This window comes from Phyllobates terribilis, unplaced genomic scaffold, assembly GCF_046119375.1.
Source record: "Phyllobates terribilis strain yellow unplaced genomic scaffold, ASM4611937v1 Scaffold_2__4_contigs__length_985480577, whole genome shotgun sequence".
Taxonomy (NCBI): domain Eukaryota; kingdom Metazoa; phylum Chordata; class Amphibia; order Anura; family Dendrobatidae; genus Phyllobates; species Phyllobates terribilis.
The window spans coordinates 401,523,553-401,544,828 of record NW_027362762.1 but is presented as its reverse complement, the minus strand read 5'-3'; the positions used below and the strand labels follow the sequence as shown (position 1 = coordinate 401,544,828).

Below are 21,276 nucleotides of genomic sequence, written 5' to 3'. Positions count from 1 at the left end.
CAAGTGAAACAACCTACGTGTCTTTGCCTGAGGCTATGTGCCCACGATGCAGAAATGAAGCAGAAAATTTCTGCAGCATTTCTGCATCTCCCTGGCAGAAAAAACGCATGCAGATTGTGCATGCGTTTTTCCTGCAGAATACATGCGGATCCACATGCGGATTCACATGCGTTTCCGCATGCAGATTGACAAGCGCTTTCCAGGCGATAGCATCACTTGGAAAGTGCTTGACAATTAGGTCACACTATATAAATCCATGCAAACGGCATGGATTTATACAGTGTGAACCATAAAAATTAAAACAAATAAAGCTATACTCACCCCCGAGGCCCCGGTGTGTGCTGCAGCGCTCGTTCCTGTCTGGTTCCCGGCTGCCGGCATCTCGCGAGACAGAGCGGTGAAGGGCCTGCGGTCACATGACTGTGACGTCACCGCAGGTCCTCAAGCGATGCCGGCATTCAGAGAGAAGACGCCGGACAGGTGAATATAAACTTTATTTGTTATTTTATTCTTTTTTTACAGGTACAATGGTATCCAGGTCTGGATGAGAGTCTCCTCTCCTCCAGAACTGGGTACCATCCGCACATAGAGACACATAGAAGCCGCTTGTACAAATGTACAGTCGCGGTTTCTATGCGTTTCAATGCAAGTCAATGGCGGGAGTTCCACTGCGCTTCCGCAAAATTAAATGACATGCTGCGGATTTTTGTACGCAGCATAAACGTTGCGGAAAAATCCGCACCATGTGCATAGAACTTGCGGAATCCCCTTGGGGACCATGGGGTGCGGATTACCTAGCGTTTCACAAGCGTTTCCGCTGCGGAAATTCCGCAGCATAAACGCTTGAAAAACGCTACGTGGGCACCCAGCCTGAGGGTCAATACCCCTGTGTGCCTGAGAGAAGCTGCAGCCCATGGTCTGTGATCGTCCTGAGTAACGGTTCCCCCAGGATTCCAAAGAATTCATGTAACCTGTCTCGCCCCTATCTGAACGTAGCGGCGTTCGTGTAACATCTATGTAACGCATCTCAGTATTGACCACAGTGATACCCCTAATTCACTGGTAAGAAGGTGCCACTGGCTCGTACACCAAGGTGCTTGAGTAGAGTTCTCTGACGGCAATAATAGACCAGATTTTACCTCCTATTTTTCCACACATTGCATTCCGTAGGTCTGGTGAAGATTGTTGTCAAGACCAAAATTTCACTTCTATGCTATCTTTATGTTACCTTTAAGAAATCAATATATTGTAGCACATCTACTGATAAGTGCTGTATGGCTAATTCACTGGGAGGCAGAGGCATGGCTAAAGCTGCTCTACATACGTATACCCCCCCACCAAATAATTTCCTGAATCTCAGCTTTCTGGACTCTTGTAAGTGGTTAGGAGAGTTTGGGATTTTCAGAATCCCTCCATTTTTACTTTTTGTGCAAAGTTTGGCACCAAGCATTATAGATATGTTCCGTTAGAAAAAGAGTAATGGTTTTGGCTAGGGCTATGACTGGTAAACCACATTTAGAGCTCAGACTTAAAGGGGTAATCCAATCTCCAAGATCCTATCCCAATATGTAGCAGGTATAATAATAATATTAGCAAATATCTCTAATTAGAAATGTAGTATAGTTTTTTATGATTCACTGTCTCTTTCCTCATGTGCAGACATTGCAGGACCTTAGGTATCCATGGTTACGACCACTGATATAGAGAAAGTTAGTTAGCTACTTGCTAGTGGTCGTAACCATGGATACCTAAGGTCCTGCAATGCCTGCACATGAGGAAAGAGACATAGCAAATCAGAAAAACTATACTACATTTATAATTGGAGGTATTTGCTATTATTATTATTATTATTATTATTATTATTATTACACCTACTAAATATTGGGATAGGATCTTGGAGATTGGAATACCCCTTTAATGGTTCAGTACTATAGTGCCATAGGCGCTGTGCCATTGTGTGGTCTGTTTAAATGGTATAAAAAAAAAGGAGTACATCTTTTTTAGAAGCAGTGCCACCATAGTATAGCATTTGAAAGAGCATACCACAATAAAAAAAACTACGTATGAAATCAGTATGACCCACTGGCTGGCTGTGGTTATGATGGCTCGGCTCAACCTGATATAATTTTGCTAAAGGATTATGCAGTTTGTTTCAAGATCTTTAACAAGTAACTTTGCAATTTACCTCTTATTAAAACTCCTCTCTGTACCCAAGAACAGAGTGTTACCAGCTACTTTCGCAGTCTATCACCGGTGGCCGGTCTCATAGACAAAGAGCACAGCGCTTACAAGCTTTCTCCGATAGACCATGTAAGCGCTGCTCGGAAGCTGGACAGGTTGCTGGATCAGCAAGTTCCTATGCGGCAGAGGCAACAGTGCATCTGCTTTCAACATCAGAAAGTGCAGAATTCAAGTCAATGGCAGCAGGATACTGCTGGTACGAAATGTCATTCAGGAGAGCGCCACTCCTTACCCCGACAAGCAGAAAGCCAAAAGGCAGGGGAGCAGTGCTGATTGAGAACTTGAGACAACCCGTATAACACATATTTCTTTTGTTTTGCAGAGTTGTTTCTTCTGTTCACGGAGTTCTTGCTGCTGTTTCTGGGATAATTGTTATAAGTTCCTGCAAAGATGTGAAATATAGCAGGTAAGTGCAAGAGAATGGGGCGCAGAACTTTTCCTACGTGCAGATTGTTTTATTATTTAAATATATATTTTTTTATCAAATATATGTGCATATAGATATACACTGCTCAAAAAAATAAAGGCAACACTTAAACAACAGAATATAACTCCAAGTAAGGCTATGTGCCCACGTAGTGTTTTTGTGGCGTTTTTACGGCCGCGAAAACGCTTGTAAAACCGTCTGCCATGCAAAGCAATGTGAATTCGGATGTGCTGTGCACATGATGCGCTAATTAGCGCTCAAAATTCGCATTGCGTTGCAAAACGCAGCATGACCATTTCTACCGCGATTACGCTGCAAATTCGCGGCCATTGAGGAACATTGAAACGCAGCAAACCCTCAGGTATATGTGGATTTGCTGCTTTTCAATTAAATTCAATGGCCGCGAATTTGCAGCGTAATCGCGGTGCGTGTGGTACCCAGGATGAAGAGGAGACTACAACGCCTCTTCATCCCGGCTACCACGCTGTGAAAAAAAAGAAATAAAGTTAAGAATAAAAAAAAACTGTATACTCACCTCTCCGGTCTGCTCCCGGCTCCTCTCTCTTCGGCGTCCCGCGGTGTACTTGCAGGACCTGCGGTGACGTCATTTAGTCACCTGATGGTCACGCGACCGCTGACGTCAGCGGTCAGGTGATGGTCACGTGACCACCAACTGACTAAATGACGTCACCGCAGGTCCTGCCAGTACACCGCGGGACGCCGAAGAGAGAGGACGCCGCCGGAAGCAGACCAGAGAGGTGAGTATACAGGTTTTTTTTATTTTTAACTTTTTAATTCTTTTTTTTTTGCTATAGATGCAGCATTTAAAGCATCTAAGTTGGTCACCCAATATAAATCCATGCCGGTTGCATGGATTTATATTGTGTGACCAACTTGTCAAACACTTTTCCAAGTGATGCTCAAAATCGCTTGGAAAAGTGCTTGAAAAAAGCATGCGAAAACGCATGTAAAAATGGTGAAAACACACTTCTCTCTGGCAGAAAAAACGCATGTAAATCTGCATGTAAATCTGCATGCGTTTTTTTCTGCCAGAGAGGCAAAAACGCTCTGCATCAAATCTGCTACGTGGGCACATAGCCTAAATCAAACTTCTGTGAACTCAAACTGTCCACTTAGGAAGCAACACTGTTTGAAAATCAATTTCACATGCTGTTGTGCAAATGGAATAGACAATAGATGGAAATTATTGACAATTATCAAGACACCCTCAATAAAGGAGTGGTTCTGCAGGTGGGGACCACAGACCACATCTCAGTACCAATGCTTTCTGGCTGATGTTTTGGTCACTTTTGAATGTTGGTTGTGCTTTCACACTCATGAGACGGACTCTACAACCCACAGAAGTTGCTCAGGTAGTGCAGCTCATCCAGGATGGCACATCAATATGAGCTGTGGCAAGAAGGTTTGCTGTGTCTGTCAGCATAGTGTCCAGAGGCTGGAGGCGCTACCAGGAGACAGGCCAGTACAACAGGAGACGTGGAGGGGGCCGTAGGAGGGCAACAACCCAGCAGCAGGACCGCTACCTCTGCCTTTGTGCAAGGAGGAGCCCTGCAAAATGACCTCCAGCAGGCCACAAATGTGCATGTGTCTGCACAAACGGTTAGAAACCGACTCCATGAGGGTGGTATGAGGGCCCGATGTCCACAGATGTGGGTTGTGCTCACAGCCCAACACCGTGCAGGACGCTTGCATTTGCCACAGAACATCAGGATTGGCAAAGTCACCACTGGCGCCCTGTGCTCTTCATACAGTTATATGAAAAAGTTTGGGCACCCCTATTAATCTTAAGCTTATTGTTTTATAAAAATTGGTGTTTTTGCAACAGCTATTTCAGTTTGATATATGTAATAACTGTTGGACACAGTAATGTTTCTGCCTTGAAATGAGGTTTATTGTACTAACAGAAAATGTGCAATCTGCATTCAAACAAAATTAGATTGGTTAAATAAAAAAAAAAATATATATATATATATATATATATATATATATATATATATATATACAGTGCTGGCCAAAAGTATTGGCACCCCTGCAATTCTGTCAGATAATACTCAGTTTCTTCCTGAAAATGATTGCAATCACAAATTCTTTGGTATTATTCTCTTCATTTAATTTGCTTGCAAGGAAAAAACACAAAAGAGAATGAAGCAAAAATCAAATCATTGATCATTTCACACAAAACTCCAAAAAAGGGCCGGACAAAAGTATTGGCACCCTCAGCCTAATACTTGGTTGCACAACCTTTTGGCAAAATAACTGCGAACAACCGCTTCCGGTAACCATCAATGAGTTTCTTACAATGCTCTGCTGGAATTGTAGACCATTCTTCTTTGGCAAACTGCTCCAGGTCCCTGATATTTGAAGGGTGCCTTCTCCAAACTGCCATTTTGAGATCTCTCCACAGGTGTTCTATGGGATTCAGGTCTGGACTCATTGCTGGCCACCTTAGAAGTCTCCAGTGCTTTCTCTAAAACCATTTTATAGTGCTTTTGGAAGTGTGTTTTGGGTCATTGTCCTGCTGGAAGACCCATGACCTCTGAGGGAGACCCAGCTTTCTCACACTGGGCCCTATATTATGCTGCAAAATTTGTTGGTAGTCTTCAGACTTCATAATGCCATGCACACGGTCAAGCAGTCCAGTGCCAGAGGCAGCAAAGCAACCCCAAAACATCAGGGAACCTCCGCCATGTTTGACTGTAGGGACCGTGTTCTTTTCTTTGAATGCCTCTTTTTTTTTCCTGTATACTCTATGTTGATGCTTTTTCCCAAAAAGCTCTACTTTTGTCTCATCTGACAAGAGAACATTCTTCCAAAACGTTTTAGGCTTTCTCAGGTAAGTTTTGGCAAACTCCAGCCTGGCTTTTTTATGTCTCGGGGTAAGAAGTGGGGTCTTCCTGGGTATCCTACCATACAGTCCCTTTTCATTCAGACACCGACGGATAGTACGGGTTGACACTGTTGTACCCTCGGACTGCAGGGCAGCTTGAACTTGTTTGGATGTTAGTCAAGGTTCTTTATCCACCATCCGCACAATCTTGCGTTGAAATCTCTCGTCAATTTTTCTTTTCCGTCCACATCTAGGGAGGTTAGCCACAGTGCCATGGGCTTTAAACTTCTTGATGACACTGCGCACGGAAGACACAGGAACATTCAGGTCTTTGGAGATGGACTTGTAGCCTTGAGATTGCTCATGCTTCCTCACAATTTGGTTTCTCAAGTCCTCAGACAGTACTTTGGTCTTCTTTCTTCTCTCCATGCTCAATGTGGTACACACAAGGACACAGGACAGAGGTTGAGTCAACTTTAATCCATGTTAACTGGCTGCAAGTGTGATTTTGTTATTGCCAACACCTGTTAGGTGCCACAGGTAAGTTACAGGTGCTGTTAATTACACGAATTAGAGAAGCATCACATGATTTTTCAAGGGTGCCAATACTTTTGTCCACCTCCTTTTTTTAGGTTTGGAGTGGAATTATATCCAATTTGGCTTTAGGACAATTCTTTTTGTGTTTTTTTCATTGAAGACAAATTAAATGAAGAGAATAATACCAAAGAATTTGTGATTGCAATCATTTTCAGGAAGAAACTGAGTATTATCTGACAGAATTGCAGGGGTGCCAATACTTTTGGCCAGCACTGTATATACATACAGAGAACGCTCAAGAATGTTTAGTCACCAAACACATTTCTTGGCCTCAAATACTTCCTTATGTTTCTTACCTGAATATTCATGTTATATTTAGATTTACGTGTTCTGTAATTATGTGTTATCATGTATTACTATGCATTAGTTATGTTCTTTAATGATAACCTTTATGAATATTTTTGGTATGACAAACCTAGAGGAAGGGAAACCTAGAAAAAGCAGGTCACACACATTCATCATTTGTAATCAGTTTTCAAGTAATATTTCTTATGTTTCCAACTGTAGGATAGTGTCCTTAAAAGAAATTTAACATTTTAGGAGTTGTCTGCTTTGGCCAGTCCCTTTTTGTTAGAGGGATTAAAGGAAAAAAATTGTCTTGCAAATGCAACACCTGGGAACCATAAGTAATCTGTGGCAGCATGGTGGCTCAGTGGTTAGTACTGTTGCTTTGCTGGGGTCCTGGATTCAAATCCCACCAAGGACAATATCTGCAAGGAGTTTTTATGTTCTCCCCGTGTTTGCAGGGGTTTCCTCCGAGTTCTCGGGTTTCCTCCCACACTCCAAAGACATACTGATAGGGAATCTAGATTGCGAGCCAGTGGGGTCAGTGATGCTGAGGTCTGGAAAGCGCAGGTAGTCACCAAGTACAACTACAGGGCAGTCCCCGGGTCTGCTGCAGCTGACTGGAGGGTCAGAGACATGGGCACAATGTTGAGGAGGACGAAGGCAAAGGTGTAGGCTGACAATCTAAGGTCAAGGCTGGCACCACAGGATGACAGTATAAGGCCGAGGTCAGGAGCGGAGAAGTCAGACAGGACAAGTATACAAGCCGGGTTGATAGCAGGAGCGACAGAACAAAAATGCACCCACAGGATCCAGAGACAAGCAACTGGGAACCAATGATTGGGCCAGGAGTGGTGGGAGGAGCTGCCAGATTATTAAATCCCTGCTGTCTAGGGCTAGGCTTGGGAAGGCAAACCCTGCAGAACACAGCAGGGTTAAATTCCTGCAGGATCTGGCCATACCTCCCCATAGCCAGGTGGAGACTTTCTAAGAGAAGAGCTGGCAGTGAGCACAAGGCCGCTCTGAGAGACGGTCTGACGTTGAGGAAGTAGAACAGTGAATGCAGTGATTAGGATGGCGCTGAGAAGGCATGCGAGATGCCGGCATGACAATATCAATGATGAGATCAATAAAAAAATCTCACCATGTAAAAAACAAGCACTATGCAAAGCAAATGTAAAAATAAATAAATTATACAATTTTGGTATCACCACATTTACACTGACCCGGAAAATCATGTTTCCAGGTCATTTATACTACACAATGAAAATGTAAAAACAATTGCAATATTGCAAGGTTTTTGTTTTTTTTCACCATTTCACTGCACATATTCCAGGACAGTATATGGTAACATGAATGGCGTAATTCAGAGTTACAAATTAAATCCTCAAAAAAAGAAGCTCTCATATGGCTATGCAAGCAGACAAAAAAGTTATGATATTTGGAAGAAGGTGAGGATAAGGATCAAAAATGAAAATAGTCTGCAACAGGTAGGGATTAAAGCCCCCGTCTCACATAGCGAGATCACTAGCTAGATCGCTGCTGTGTCACGGTTTTGGTGACGCAACAGCAACCTCACCAGCGATGTCGCTATGTGTGACACTTTGCAGCGATCAGGCCCCTGCTGTGAAGTCGCTGATCGCTGCAAAGTGTCCTGGACCATTTTTTGGTCGTTGCCCTCCCGCTGGTCAGCACACATCGCTGTGTGTGACCAGCGGGAGCAGCGATCAGGCTGGTAACCATGATAAACATCAGGTTACTAGGGGCACACGCGCACCTAGTAACCCGTTGTTTATCATGGTTACGAGCCTGCTAAAGTGAGCGGTAACCTCCCGCTCACCGTAGCAGAGTGGTAACCATGATAAACAACGGGTTACTAGGTGCGCGTGTGCCCCTAGTAACCCAATGTTTATCATGGTTACCAGCCTGCTCCTGCTTCAGCAGGCTGGTAACCGGAGCAGGACATCGTGGAAAGATTCTTTCCACGATGTCGCTGCTCCCCTGATCGTTGGTGAGCCTGCCTGTTTGACAGCTCACCAGCGACCACATAGCGACGCAGCAACGATCCCTGACAGGTCGTATCATTGTCGGGATCGTTGCAGCGTCGCTAAGTGTGACGGGGCCTTAAAAGTACATGGTTTATTCAACTGCTCAAATCAGCAGTCAGGATCAGGAGATACCTTTTGGCTGGCCAGGTATCTTAAGTTGCTATGTTTAACATTACATGTTAGTAATATTTTTTCATGCTTATCATAAAACTGTTTTCCCCAGACCTGTATAGACTCCGGGTGATCAGCTGATCGCCACAGTGGCTGCTACTTGAAAGGGTGTGACTGATGACACATGGTGGTTAAAGTAGTTTTAATTCTTGAGGACTATGCTCATCCATAGCCCGGCTAGGGATAAACAATAGCCCTTGCTGACACGTTCACTGAGCCCATACATTAATTTAGTAAGTATTTAGCAATAAATACATAGAAATACACAATGTAGAATGTCTCCCAGCTCATGATCTCTGGACCCCAGCTGATACGCTGGTCTAGATTCTAGAATTGGGTGCCTTCCCTTTCCATTTATGTCCTTCTAGCTAAATATTTCTTCTATACTTTAGTGTTCAAAAAACCCCAAAAAGATGCAAGGGAATTTGGGGGTCTAAAGCAATAATCTGTAAAAAAAAAAAAAAAAAAGGAACAAATCTATAGGCCAGCAAAGGTAAAAAGTTTCAGATAAGCATTTAACCCCTTTACTCCCAAAGGTGGTTTGCACGTTAATGACCAGGCCAATTTTTACCACAGTCACTTTATGAAGGAATTACTCTGGAACGCTTCAACGGATCCCCCTGATTCTGAGATTGTTTTTTCGTGACATATTGTACTTCATGATAGTGGTAAAATTTCTTCGATATCACTTGTGTTACTTGCGTTAAAATCGGAAATTTGGTGAAAATTTAGCAATTTTCAAACTTTGAATTTTCATGCCCTTAAATCAGAGAGATATGTCACACAAAATAGTTAATAAATAACATTTCCCACATGTCTAATTTACATCAACACAATTTTGGAACCTAAATTTTTTTTTGTTAGGAATTTCTAAGGGTTAAAAGTTGACCAGTGATTTTTCATTTTTCCATCAAAATTTGCAAAACCATTTTTTTAGGACCACATCACATTTGAAGTGACTTTGAGGGGCCTTTATGAGAGAAAATACCCAAAAGTGACACCATTCTAAAAACTGCACCCCTCAAGGTGCTCAAAACCACATTCAAGAAGTTTATGAACCCTTCAGGTGCTTTGTTGTGCAATTTCTCCTGAGCACGCCAATGCTCCATATGTTGGGGGGAAACCACTGTTTAGGCGCATGGCAGGGCTCGGAAGGGAAGGAGCACCATTTGACTTTTTAAATGTAAAATTTGCTTGAATAATTAGTGGACACCATGTCGCGTTTGGGGAGCCCCTTATGTGCCTAAACAGTGGAAACGCCCCACAAGTGACACCATTTTGGAAACTAGACCCCTCAGGGAACTTACCTAGATGTGTGGTAAGCACCTTGAACCTCCAGGTGCTTCACAGAAGTTTATAACATTGAGCCGTAAAAATAACATTTTCACATTTTTCCCACAAAAATGTTTTTCAGCCCCTAATTTTGCGTTTTCATAAGGGAAACAGGAGAGATTGCACCATACCATTTGTTGTGCTATTTCTCCAGAGTAAGCCGATACCCCATATGCGGGGGAAAACCACTGTTTGGGTGCACGGTAGGGTTCAGAAGGGAAAGAGCACTGTGTGACTTTTTGAGCGCAAAATTGGCTGGAATCGAGAGCGGACACCATGTCGCGTTTGGGGAGCCCCTGATGCGCCTAAACAATGGAAACCCTGCACAAGTGACCCCATTTTGGAAACTACACCCCTCAAGGATTTTATCAAGGGGTATAGTGAACATTTTGCACCCAGAGGTATGACACAGAGTTTGATAACATTAGGTCATCATATTGAATAAGTTGTCATTAGTCTTGAGCGCAAGTGCTCGCTACTTGAGTTTGCATATGGTACTCGGGTATGCACCAAGTATCGCGGATGCTCGAGTGACATGCTTGAGTCCCCGCCCTGCATGTTTCACGGTTGTTAGACACCCCCCCCAAAAAAAAATCGACTGGCCTCTGTTTAGCCGTGTCTTTTTTTTCAAAGGTTCACAAAACTGTCCGCCGGCACTTTTATGCACGCCTAATAAAAAGACAGACACCTTGGGGTCACAGGCTAGACGGCGTCCATGGCGCCTCCATCTGCCTCATTACCTGGAATCTTTCACAGGGGGTTCCGTCTGAATTGCGTATTTCAGAGATTTACACGGAAACCCCGGTGTAAGCGCAGGATAAATTTGATCCAAGCCTTACTGCGATTTTTGGGAGGCAGAATGAGCAAATGTCAGCAACAGGTGAAGAATTGGTTTTATTTATTTTTTACGCCATTCCTCGTGCGGTATAAGTGATTAGACAACTTTATTCTTTGGGTCGGTGCGATAACAGATTTATATCGGGTTTCTATGATTGGCAGCTGTCACACTCTAAAAGACGCTTTTTTTTGTTGCAAAGACTGGTTTTTGCATTACCATATTTTGAGAGCTATAATTTTTCCACATTTCAGCCGACAGAGTCATGTAAGGGCTTGCTTTTTGCGGGACAAGTTGACGTTTTTGTTGGTACCTTTTTCGGGCACGTGACATTTTTTGCTTGCTTTCTATTCCGATTTTTGGGAGGCAGCATAAACAAAAACCAGCAATTCAGGAATTGTTTTTTTTGGATTTTTTTTTTATGCCGCTCCACGTGTGGTAAAATTGATAAGGCAGCTTTATTCTTCGGGTCAGTACATTTACAGCAGTACTACATTTATATCGTTTTTTTATGTTTTGGCACTTTTACACAATAAAAACTATTTTATAGAAAAAAGAAATTTTTTTTGCATGGCTTTATTCTGAGAGTTATAACTTTTTTTTTTTTTCTTCGGCTTATGGAGCTGTATGGTGGCTTGTTTTTTTTGCGGGACAAGATGACGTTTTCAGTGGTACCATTTTTATTTCCAGTCGTCTTTTTGTTCGGCGGTATGATGATAAAGCACCGACTGATGACTCCCATGTCAGGAAGGCGGTAAGACGTGCCATGCAGAAGATGACTCCCGGGGATGATGTAGAAGCATTTCTGACTGTCTTTGAGAGGGTGGCTGATCGGGAGAGACTTCCACCAGAACAGTGGGCAGAGGTACTGGCACCATATTTGTCGGGGGAACCCCAAAAGGCATATTATAACTTGATACTGCAGGATTACAAGTAATATGCCCATCTAAAGACAGAGATCTTAGCACGCCTGTGAATATGGTGGTGAGAGCCTCACGAGTCCACCATTGGACGTATGCCAGCGACAAACCCCCTCGCTCGCAGATGTTTGACCTACTGCATCTTGTTCAGAAGTGGTTGCAGCCAGAGTCCTCCATTCCGGCCCAGATGGTTGAGCGGGTGGTGATTGATAGACTTGTGCACTCCCTTCCCAAGCCAGTACAGACTTGGGTTGCCCAGGGTGATCCCCAAAACACAGATGACTTCATCGGCCTGGTAGAGAGGTACCAGGTGGTTGAGAAATCCCTCGGTAAACCAGAAATAGTCACTCCTCCGTACTGGGATACCCAAAAGGGGGCTGGTTCACCACGGAAGAGGTCTAGAACCACCACTGGGGGGTGTCCCACTCCCACTGAAGGTGCCACAAGGAGTGTTGCTAAAGATCTAGTCTGTTGGCGGTGTCACAACTCTGGACACGTAGCCGCCAGGTGTCATATGTCCCCTGAGCCCATGGACTGCCGCCTAGGCAGACGGGTCTCCTTTTATGCTTATCCCGCCTGCAGTGTGGACTGTCGACCCGGCGAGAGGCTGCAGGCATGTGACGTGTCCGTTAATGGGATGATGGTGCTTGGACTGTTGGATTCAGGGAGTCTAGTGACCCTAATCAGTGCCAACCTTCCCCACCAGCTGATCTCTGCGAAGACTGTGGGCTTTCGAAAATTGGAACTCTGGGACCTTGTGGAGTGTGTCAATGACTGCCTTCTGGACATCTGTCAAGTCAGCAGTCTTCCCCATGATTGTGGAGCCTACTGAAACAGACTAAGGGACATTTTTAAATGCTTAGGAAGCCTTTGCAGGTGTTTTTTGTTAATTATTTTAATTTACTGAGATAATGACTTTTGTGTTTTCATTGGCTGTAAGCCATAATCATCAACATTAACAGAAATAAACACTTGAAATAGATCACTCTGTTTGTAATGACTCTATATAATATATGAATTTCACTTTTTGGATTGAAAAACTGAAATAAATGAACTTTTTTGATGATATTCTAATTTTGTGAGATGCACCTGTACATTCTTCAGACGTTTTCTGCTCTGAGGACGCATAATAATTTTACACTGTAAAAAATGCTAGAGTTTCATTCCTTTATAGATTTCAAAAAACATCTGGAAAATAAAAAAAAAATTCCCTAGAAATCCAGGAAAAAAGCTCAAAATGACCAACGTAACTGTAGCAAAATACTCTTCAAGATTACAAAACGCCAGAGCAAAAGAGTTTCCTGAAGCATTTTCTGTTTGCAAAAATAAAAGGTTTGGCAGAATCAGTAAAAGTTCTGCGATTTATTTATTTAGTTATTTATTTATTTTAATATATTATTTTTATTAACTTTTTCGAAAAGAAACAAAATATACCAGATTAAGGTGATAATCAGATACCTATTCGCAGACAGAGTATAAAGAGATAGTTCTTACATATTTGATTGGTAAAGCAAAACAATATAATATAAGAACTTAATAACAATGTAACTTGCATCAGTTTAATTAACATGCAATCCAGTTGATAATCTGATTTATTGAAGCCATCTTGTTAGATTAGACCACCTATGTTAGTATTAGACCTTCACCAAATGATCCCTCTATTCCACTCTCTCCCCCAGACGTATTGGACCTAGGCTATCCCCAAGATCTTCCAGAATGTATTTTTTTAATTACAAGGTATTTAAATCAATTTTTTTATTATATTACCAAGTGGCTGATCCTCTTTAATACAGTCATTAATATACAAAAAAAACAGCAGCAGAAATAAAAAAAAATACCTTTAAACATAAAACCTGATTTAAATAGGTCATTTTCTGATGACATAATCTGTTAAATAATCTTGTAATTATATGGTAGATCCGTCCGTCATCATCAAAATATATAGGCCATGAAACACTCAGCAATATTTAAAGGAAAATATTTTTATTGCATAATCATAAAATATTTAAACATACAATTAATATAAAACCAGTGCCTCTAATGTGGGGGACAGTGCAATATGACCAAGGGCACTACAGAGCTGTATACCGTAATTTAGCAATTTAGGCAAACATAGGTTCAAATATATAAAAAAAGTGAAAATGCTCTTTGTCCGACCTTGGATTTGCACTTGACTACTCTTTTGTTTTGATCTGCTATCTTCTGGAATTCTGACCCTGGACTGTGACCTGACTATGCCTTTGTCTCACCCCTGTGTTTATGAGGTGTTCTTTTGGTATGTGACCCCGGACCTCTTGACTACCCTGCATCACGACTTGTCCTTGAGTAATTATTCAGCATCATATGGGGTTGCTTATCATCTTTTCCAGTGGGCTCACTCACAATTTTGCCTTAGAACACTGCCATGAATAAAGTATAGTATTTAAACATCCTCCAAGAGCAACTTCTCCCAACTATTCAGGAACAATTTGGTGATGAACAATGCTTTTTCCAGCCTGATGAAGTACCATATTACAAAGTTATAGAGATACAGTTATATGAAAAAGTTTGGGCACCCCTATTAATCTTAAGCTTAATGTTTTATAAAAATTGGTGTTTTTGCAACAGCTATTTCAGTTTGATATATGTAATAACTGTTGGACACAGTAATGTTTCTGCCTTGAAATGAGGTTTATTCTGCTAACAGAAAATGTGCAATCTGCATTCAAACTAAATTTGACAGGTGCATAAGTATGAGCACCCTTATCATTTTCTTGTTTTAAATACTCCTACCTACTTTTTACTGACTTACTAAAGCACTTTTTTTGGTTTTGTAACCTCATTGAGCTTTGAACTTCAGAGCCAGGTGTATGCAATCATGAGAAAAGCTGCTTAAAGTGGCCACTTGCAAGTTGTTCTCCTGTTTGAATCTCCTCTGAAGAGTGGCATCATGGGCTCCTCAAAACAACTGTCAAATAATCTGAAAACAAAGATTATTCAACATAGTTGTTCAGGGGAAGGATACAAAAAGCTGTCTCAGAGATTTAACCTGTCAGTTTCCACTGTGAGGAACATAGTAAGGAAATGGAAGAACACAGGGACAGTTCTTGTTAAGGCCAGAAGTGGCAGGCCAAGAAAAACATCAGAAAGGCAGAGAAGAATGGTGAGATCAGTCAAGGACAATCCTCAGACCACCTCCAGAGAGCTGCAGCATCAACTTGCTGCAGATGGTGTCACTGTGCATCGGTCAACTATACAACGCACTTTGCACAAGGAGAAGCTGTATGGGAGAGTGATGCGAAAGAAGCCGTTTCTGCAAGCACGCCACAAACAGAGTCGGCTGAGGTATGCAAAAGCACATTTGGAGAAGCCAATTTGTTTTTGGAAGAAAGTCCTGTGGACTGATGAAATCAAGATTGAGTTGTTTGGTCACACAAAAAGGCGTTATGCATGGCGGCAAAAAAACACAGCATTCCAAGAAAAACACTTGCTACCCACAGTAAAATTTGGTGGAGGTTCCATCATGCTTTGGGGCTGTGTGGCCAATGCCGGCACCGGGAATCTTGTTAAAGTTGAGGGACGCATGGATTCCACTCAGTATCAGCAGATTCTTGACAATAATGTTCAAGAATCAGTGATAAAGTTGAAGTTACGCAGGGGATGGATCTTTCAGCAAGACAATGATCCAAAACACCGCTCCAAATCTACTCAGGCATTCATGCAGAGGAACAGTTACAATGTTCTGGAATGGCCATCCCAGTCCCCAGACCTGAATATCATTGAGCATCTGTGGGATCATTTGAAGAGGGTTGTCCATGCTCGGCGACCATCAAACTTAACTGAACTGGAATTGTTTTGTAAAGAGGAATGGTCAAAAATACCTTCATCCAGGATCCAGGAACTCATTAAAAGCTACAGGAAGTGACTAGAAGCTGTTATTTTTGCAAAAGGAGGATCTACTAAATATTAATGTCACTTTTCTGGTGAGGTGCCCATACTTATGCACCTGTCAAATTTTGTTTGAATGCCGATTGCACATTTTCTGTTAGTACATTAAACCTCATTTCAAGGCAGAAACATTACTGTGTCCAACAGTTATTACATATATCAAACTGAAATAGCTGTTGCAAAAACACCAATTTTTATAAAACAATAAGCTTAAGATTAATAGGGGTGCCCAAACTTTTTCATATAACTGTAACTATTGGCTCAGTGAACAAAACATTGAAATTTTGGGTCCATTGCTTTCTCATTCAGAACCTGTGGTAAATCCTCAAAATGCAGGTGGACAAAGAAAAACAAAGAAATTGTGATAAACTCCAAGCAAGAATGGATTGCCGTCAGGATTTGTCCCAGAAGCTGATACCCAACATGCCAAGGCAAATTGCAGAAGTCTTTAAAAAATAAGGGTCACCATTGTAAATATTGAGTCTTTGCATAAAATGTATATGGTTCAATGAAAGTATTAAAACTTGTGAAATCATTATAATTGTACTTCAGGAACCATAGAAACATCTGACTAAAAGATCTATAAACACTGAAGCAGCAAACTTCGTGAAAACCAGAATTCATGTTTGTCTCAAAACTTTTGGCTATGACTGTATGGTAGTTCTGTAATTACTCCCTATTTTCACACTCAATGAAACTTTGTTATTGGGACAGTTTCTCTCTTTACTTGGCACTGCACAATCTGCTGCCCAGCATGAGAAACATGATTCTCCCAGAGACACCAAGTGAGTGAGAAGGAGTGATCAAGACATGTTTAGTGTACAGGACCTCACACACGCTGAAGATAAACACCAGGAACATGATCATGACTGTGTTTGAGACTGACTAAGGGTATGTGCACACGGTCGGTACTGGCAGCGCTTTGAACGCAGCATACTTCACGCAGGTGAATCCGCATGTGTTCATTGAACACAGAGTCGCTAGTCTCCGCAAGAGAAATTGACATGCTGTGGTCTGTAAAGATGCATCGCATATCCGTGTCTGCGGGTGAGCCGCAGGATCACGGAGACCCATAGTGGGCATGGGATTTCTCGAAATCCCATTCACTAAGCTGTAACATCTGGCCACTGCAGATTCCAGTCCGCAGTGATTACTGATTGTGTGCACATACTCTTACATAGCCATTTCTGCTTCAGGCAGTACATTAGTAAGGGACTAATGTTACTGTGGTTAAACCAGTTGCACATAATTTTTAAGGAAAGGGCTTTAATTTATAAGAATGTTAGATGTTACCAAAAGGTTCTGTTGCCATATAAAAGCATAAGTGTGCAGGAAAAGGAAATAAAGTGCAATTCTTTTATTCAAATTATCAAGAAAGTGATAATACAGCAATTTGTTTTCTACAAAGAAGTACAAGATAATATGACATCTTACAAACTGGAAACAAATGACTAGATACGAAATATTGAATTATGAGCATTCAGAGGATAAAAAAGTGTTTACCGATACTGTATTTTTTACCCACAGACACTGGCTGGCTACAGCATATATATGGTTTGTAATCCCATACATGGTGTACGACACATATGCAATGTATCTTCGCCATTGGTTCAAGTGTAAAGACAGCAAAGTCTTAAATGGGAAAGATCACTTTTCTGCTGCAATGAACAGCCTTCTGAAGAAAGAATTCCTAATGCTTGTTCATCACATATCGATCCTGACCATCCTTGTGCCAATTGGACTGGTAAGTGCACCAAACAGTAGAACTGAAGGTGTTACTTTACGGTAGCATGCCATTGTCGTAATAGCAGAAAGTGTGAAAGACAAACATTTCATTGCATTATTTTCCCCAAGAATCAGCATCATTCTTGTCCATCGGTTATATGTGGTATTACATGGGACTAAGCTACAACCCTGGGACATTAGTGGTGCTGCTGGAGTGGGATAAAAATGCTGACCTTTTTTTCAATTGTATTAAAGGCTTTTAAAGGGGTTTTCCAGGTTTGTCAAACCTCTGTGTGACTGCAGGCTGCTGAATCGCGGCAGCATCCGGTGCGCACACTAACATATTTCCCTGGTATTCCCGGTGCAAATTGGAGGTCACGTGACTTGTATGCGATTTTTGCATACTTACGATCCCATGCTGACTAATCTCATCTGGCTTCTCTTCATAGAGGTGAATTGAGAGAAGCGCGGATGAGTCTAGTCTGCACATGCCAATTGCACAGGGAATACTGGGGAATCGTGACAGTGTGCGCTCCACATGCGGTCACACCGCATGCTGTCACCACTCAGCAGTCTGCAGTCACACCACATACTGTCACCACTCAGCAGTCTGCAGTCACACCACATACTGTCACCACTCAGCAGTCTGCAGTCACAGCGTCCCAAGCCCGGACAACCCTTTAAGCGAAGTTCTAATTTGTGCTTGTTATCTGTTCCAAGAGATCAATGCACTGTGTAAGCTTATTTGACAATACGTTGAGTGGATACTAATTTTTTTGCATTTGTTTTTTTCTTAGTTCTTTATTAATTTCCTAATTCTTATGTAAGATTACGATCTATATCATTAGGGTGCACTGTATAGATAGCTGTGAAGTCATTAGCATGTCCAGGGTCTCTATACTGGCTTATAGAAGGGTATTTTAACTAATTATGTGAACACTACAGTATACTTGTAATATTGTGATGGGAATTATGGTAACATGAGTAATATGAGTACATTTGTCTAATACAAAATATAATCACAGTTTTGTCCTCACTATACAATTCACCATGTAAATACCAAATACCTGAAGCTTTAGTCTAATACTTGTATCAACACGAGTTGCCATACCATACATTTCATCCTGCATATACTCATCTTAATGGCCTTTGCTTTTTTTTGGTTCTATTTTGCAGTTTATCAGAGGAGATATTGGCGATTTTTATGTTGGCTGTCTCCTAGTTGCAGAACTGAGCACACCATTTGTATCACTTGGCAAACTTTTAATACAGGTATGTGTCAGGGTTCAATGAGTTAATTATACAATGGCTACTGTCTTTAGAGCGATTTAAAATCCTCAAACAGTTGCTGAGTCTTAAGCTTGAGGGGCTTTAACTTGGCTCTATACTTTTAACCTTTAATTACAAGCCTTTTTTTAATATATAATTATTCTTTCTTTAGATTTTGACAGCCATAACAGTTTATTGTTTACTAACATTGCTGCATGATGCTTTGTTTTATAAGAATACATTATATTATTTTTGTCCCTTTTAGAGGGTACCTCTAATACATATAAAGTACTGTAGTAACTTGTATTAATTTTTTTTGTGACATAACTATAGAAAAATATGGTTTTTAGCATCTTCTTTATACTGTAAATTATATATCCCCTATGAGCTCGTAAAAGATCCCATGGGATAAATTACATTTATTTTATAATATAATTGTTACTGTAACTGAAGCATCCATAAGCACCCCAATTACAGTGGAAAAAAACTAACTGTCATGACATAGGGCACTCACAGAGAAAATGTCACGCGTCCGTGACAAAGAGGGGCCAGTGGACTGCAGCGTCTGATTTCATGTACTCCTGCACTGATCGGAAGTACGTCTCCTTCATTTTAAACGGTGCAGGTTTCTGTTGGCAGTGCAGGAGTTAATCTGATCAGCTTGGATGATCTCAGCTGTTCAGTATTGGCCACTCCCCTATCCTATATATACTCGCATCTGGCAGTCTGGATTGCCAGTGTTAAAGAAAATGTCCAGTGCTTTTTACTATGGCCCAAATGTCCCCCAATGTATTTACCCTGTTCAGATAAGGGTTTTTGTAAATACCTTTCATTGTCCTTCTGGCGTGCGAGTGGCGCTATGGCTGGCCACTCACAGGCATCACGTGACCCCCGGTCTGACATCCGCTGATGTCACGTCAAGTCCCGGCTGCAGTTGGGCATGACTCAGTGCTGCGTTCCACGGTGAGTGATGGGCTGTGGGCGGGGTTACCCCACGCGTCACACCCAGCATCCACTTCGTACTTTCCCTCCTCATTCATTGGGAAAGCACGTGGTGGATGCTTGGTGTGATACGTGGGGTAACCCCGCCCACAGCCCAGCATCCACTATGGGGATCGCGTCACTGATGTCACGCCTCACTTGACATGACATCAGCGGAAGGAAGAGCCGGTTGCAGCCGGGGGTCACATGATGCCTGTGAGTGGCCAGCCATAGCGACACTCACAGGCCAGAAGGACAACGAAAGGTATTTACAAAAACCCTTATCTGAACAGCGTAAACACATTGGGGGACATTTGGGCCATAGTAGATGGTACTGGACAACTCCATTAAGTCTTGTGGTGCCTGGTGAGGAGTCTGTTTGGTAGAGGAGTTTGGAGTTTATATCTTTGACTGTTTCTAGGTTTCGGCTGTGTGCAATTCCTCATCCTCTCCCATTTAGTTTCCCTTTCTTTTTCTCCCCTCTGTTGTATGTTAGTGCATATTTCTATGATTGGTATTTTCAGTTATCCCTGTACAAACAGAACAGACATTTATAGGACATCTTATAACTTTCCCAAATTGTTATGAAAAAATTTACTGCACATATTGCATTGAACCACTGTACCAATTTATTATATATTTTCGGAGTCTGCCCATTTTATACCTACTCCGACTCCACAAAATGGACTCCAACTCCACGATTCCGACTCCACAGCCCTGCTGTCTCGGTAAACCTGAGACAGATGATCTGGATCTGTTAAAACCCAGCAGCTCTGCTATAAGAGGCAGACCTTTGCATTCATGTGTTCACCGGGTCTAATAGAAGCATCAGCATAGCAATCATTGTAGCCATGTAGACTGGAAAAGGGAGACAGAAATAGTAATAAACTGCTTCTGTCTTCTCCTTAGGGACCCTGGCTGTCTCTGACAGCTGAGCACTGAAGCTGCTCCTGATAGATTGCAAGAGGATTAAGGCTATGTGCCCACGTAGCAGATTTGATGCGGAGCGTTTTTGCCTCTCTGGCAGAAAAAAACGCATGCAGATTTACATGCGTTTTTTCTGCCAGAGAGAAGCGTTTTTTCAGTGTTTTTACATGCGTTTTCGCATGCTTTTTTTCAAGCACTTTTCCAAGCGATTTTGAGCATCACTTGGAAAAGTGCTTGACAAGTTGATCACACAATATAAATCCATGCAACCGGCATGGATTTATAATGTGTGAACAACTGATGCTTTAAATGCAGCATCTATAGTAAAAAAAAAAAATTAAAACGTTAAAAATAAAATAAAACCTGTATATTCACCTCTCAGGCGGCCCCCGGTCTGCTCCCGGCCGTGTCTTCTCCAGCGTCTCGCAGTGTACTGTCAGGACCTGCGGTGACGTCATTTAGTCAGCTGATGGTCACTCAGACCGGAGGAGACCGGAGAGCAGACCGGGGGGCCGCCGGGGAGGTGAATATACAGGTTTTGTTTATTTTTAACTTTTTTTATTTCTTTTTTTCACCGTGTGATAGCCGGGATGAAGAGGAGTTGTAGTCTCGTCTTCATCCCAGGTACCACACGCACCGCGATTACGCTGCAGCGTAATCGCGGTAGAAATGGTCATGCTGCGTTTTGCAAAGCAATGCGAATTCGGCGCGCAAATTAGCGCATCATGTGCACAGCACATCCG

The 21,276-nt window shown here is 42.1% G+C and overlaps 1 protein-coding gene across 1 annotated transcript in view; it reads left to right on the top strand.

The window, feature by feature from the left end:
- TLCD3A (TLC domain containing 3A) overlaps positions 1 to 21,276 on the top strand; it is a 68,884-nt gene that overhangs the window by 40,555 nt on the left and 7,053 nt on the right. The window contains exons 2-4 of the mRNA XM_073664943.1: positions 2,564 to 2,647; positions 17,159 to 17,375; positions 18,533 to 18,628. Of these exons, the coding sequence (XP_073521044.1) occupies positions 2,564 to 2,647; positions 17,159 to 17,375; positions 18,533 to 18,628 (397 nt within the window). The remainder of the gene's footprint in view (positions 1 to 2,563; positions 2,648 to 17,158; positions 17,376 to 18,532; positions 18,629 to 21,276) is intronic.